Source organism: Trypanosoma equiperdum (assembly GCF_001457755.1).
Source record: "Trypanosoma equiperdum strain OVI genome assembly, contig: ctg_1765, whole genome shotgun sequence".
Classification (NCBI taxonomy): Eukaryota; Euglenozoa; class Kinetoplastea; order Trypanosomatida; family Trypanosomatidae; genus Trypanosoma; species Trypanosoma equiperdum.
The window spans coordinates 1-3,223 of NW_027123799.1; the positions used below are offsets into that span (position 1 = coordinate 1).

General features: G+C 41.9%; 1 protein-coding gene across 1 annotated transcript; it reads right to left on the minus strand.

Moving 5' to 3' along the window:
- Positions 1 to 1,480: 1,480 nt before the first annotated feature.
- Positions 1,481 to 3,004, minus strand: TEOVI_000696300 (variant surface protein, atypical (VSG), putative; the record flags this gene model as incomplete). Its single annotated transcript, XM_067223066.1, has 1 exon — positions 1,481 to 3,004. One exon carries the CDS (start codon positions 3,002 to 3,004, stop codon positions 1,481 to 1,483), a length of 1,524 nt encoding a protein of 507 aa, XP_067079167.1.
- Between the last annotated feature and the right edge of the window lie 219 nt (positions 3,005 to 3,223).

The window sequence follows — 3,223 nt, forward strand, 5'->3', positions numbered from 1 at the left end:
ATTATTATTATAATTATAATAACCTCAAATAATATCTATAAAATGAAAGAAATGAGAAGCGTATTAACTTTTCAAACCATATCACCATAATATTATATATAAATAGACCACTTTCATACCAAAATTTAGTATTCTCAAAATGTTCAATGATTTGGAAAGGTTTTCTAAACAGTGTTAAAATATATCAAAACTTAAAAATTTCACTAAATTTATTTATTATAGTAAATTCTTTTTAAATAGTAATATTTCATAAATTTTATTAATTTGAAAAAGAATCCTTAGAGAGCTAGAACACTATCACCCTCACGAACGCAGTAGCCATCAAAGTGAATTTCTTATTGACAAGAAAACTAAAAGAGCGGCAGTCGGGCTTGGGAAGTTTACCTGTACCATCAACATAGTCAATCCATCCACATCCTGCTTTTTGACCCTGTTTTACATCCTTGTTTTTCGCCTCAAATGCTTGCTTGGTCTAGTGTTTACTGCAGTTTACCACGGTACTTGTCTCTCCTGTTGCTGCTGCTTTGTTTTCGGTTCCTGGTTTAGTTTTGCATTCTTTCTTGTTGCTGTTAAAATCGCAGTCAGCTTCTGGTCATTTTTCTGCAGTTGTGTTTATCAGTTTGCATTTATTCTGTTCCTCTACTGTTGGTTTTCTGCTTGGTTTTTGCGGTGGATTGATTCCCCGTGGTGATTATGGGGCCCTGCATTAAGATCTTTGACGGCATCTGCCGGATCTCTTGGGGCATGGCGTTATACGTGCTTTTCCCTGCTGACGCTGCAGTCAACTGCCCGCTCCCTCCACTTGCTTTGGCTGGGATTTCTGTGCCGCGCTACAACTTTTCCAGGCTGCTGTGTCGGCTGGTTTTAGCTGCCGAACTCCATATTCTTATACTTCCAAATATTAATATTTTTGTCGTTAGCGTCAATTGAAAAGCAAATAGTTTTGCGCAGAGAAACTTCCACGCGCCAGCGTTAGCAAAAAAAACAAGAAAATTTAGGCTGCTCGCAGCGCGAAATGTAGAGCTGAAATTCACAAAAGCAAAAAGAGGTAAAGCTTAAAGTCGGAGATGATTCAACCTGCAGCATGGGGAATTTACAAAAATGCGAGTTGGCAACGGTTCGAATAATGGTTAGGGTTGCATCGAAAAAGAGCCGCTGCACCACTTAAAATTTAAAAACATGTCGAATTAAAAAAATCAGTACCCTAACTCCTGCTAGCCCTCCTTTCTTCTTTTTAGGTTGCAAGGCTGATGTCGGAAATACCAAATTTGTGAAAATTGAAAAAAAATTACTAACCCTAAAACCTTTGAAAAAAAACTACCCCTAAATTTTTTTTAAAAAAATGATACGGATAAAATTTTTACCTCGTAAGAAAAAATTACAAGGAAAGAATTTTCACAAAAACACAATATTTTTTCAGTGAAATTTTAATGTGTTAAAATATATCAGAGTAGCAAAGTTTTTAAAGGGAGGTGAAAAATTAAAGAAACAAAAATGCAAGCAAGAGAGGGGCCTTGTTGATGACAAATGAATTGCTTGCTGTGGTGTTTGTGTTTGTTTTTACATCATTTTCCGCTTTAACTCCCTCTACTTCCTTTGTGACAAAATCCGGATCCACTACGCACTTTTTATTGTCGCCAACGCCGGTCAATTTACAACCATCTTTGCAATCGGCTTCTTTTTTAGTCTTGGATTCATCTGGGTTAGGGATTGGTGACGGCTTACAGTGCTGCTTAGCCGTCGCTAAAGCCGCTTTTGTCAGAGCCACCGCGAGGTTCTCTTTTAATTTTGCTGTGTGAAAGGTTAGTCTCTTCTGAAGGTCTGTCGCGTCGTTGATCTTGTCGAGGGTGACGTCAGTGTTCCCAGAATTTTCAATTTTTTGCACTGTTTGTGTTGCTATCTTCTTGAAGAGGAGCTTATCTTCGTCCGTGGCGGCGCCTATCACGCTCTTCAGAAGGCTGTCGGCATCTGACGCTAACTTGTCTTGATCGGCTGTGCTTCCCAGCGCTTTAAGGGTTTGTGCAATTATGGCTTTGGTCTGCGTTGTGGTTTTTGGATGCTCGATTATGGTTTGTACAGTGGTTCCTTGGTTAGGGTCTGACAGCTCCCGTACCGCTTCTATTGCTGTGTAAAGGCCGGTTAGTGCATGGTTACCGGCTGCTTTGTAGTCGCTGCCCAAGTTGTTTCCTGTCTCGAACGTTAGAGTTGGGCCTCCATTGGTCGTGGTCGTCTTTATTAGGCCGCCTGCTAGTCCGTGTGGACCAGCTGTTTGAAATAGGTCTGCTGCGGTCGCTGAGCCGCCCGCCATTTTTGTTATTGCGCACTTGTTGGTCGCAGTGCTGTCGCCTATGCTTGTTCCGGCTATATCGTGGAACCCTTGGTCGTTAAATCCGTCTCCTGCAAAATTTACGGCGTTATCGGAGTAGCTGTAGTCTGTTGATATGCAGTCGGTAGATTTCTGGCTGTTGAACTCGTAGTTGCCGCCTGCCGCGCTGGCTATGCAATAGCCGGTCGTGCTGCCGCCTTTCGCTCCTTGAGTCAGAATCGAAGCAAATTCGGCAATTCTGCCTGCTTGTGTCGCTGCGGCGGCCGCGCCGTTAATGCCGACCGCCGCGGCTGCTTCCGTTTCACTTTCCATTTGGGCGCGGTATGCACCCACTGCTTCCGCTGCTGCCATGTAAACTATTGTTGCGTTGGACTCTTCTGCGGTCACGGCGAGTATCCGTAGTTTTAGCTCGGCCTTTTCCGCCTCTTCGATTGCATCTATTTTGTTGGTCATCTTGGACTTAATTAAGCCTGCCACTTTCCTTAGGTTCTTCGCAAGTGTACATATTTTTTTGAAGTGGTTCACGGTTATCGCCGGGCCTGTTGCCTCCACAGACGTTATTGATAACGTGCCGCAAATAATCAGTGCTAAAAGAATCTGAATCTTGTTTCTGTTATTGGCCATTATTTGTGTATCTGTATGCGACAAATGTGGAATAGCAATCATACAGCGATTCATCAATCTCTTACTTTATTAGGCCGAATATAATTAGCCCGGATCGACGGTTATCGCTATAAAGGTCACATACACATGGTTGTAATGTAAGAGTTTTTTTACCTTTAAGCACACCGATATCGGTTGTATTGTGCAATTACTTTTTGTTGTTTATTTATTCCAGGTTTTTTTTTGCGGCAAAGGAATGTGTTTTCTGCTTGTTTCCATCGATTTATTCAGCCA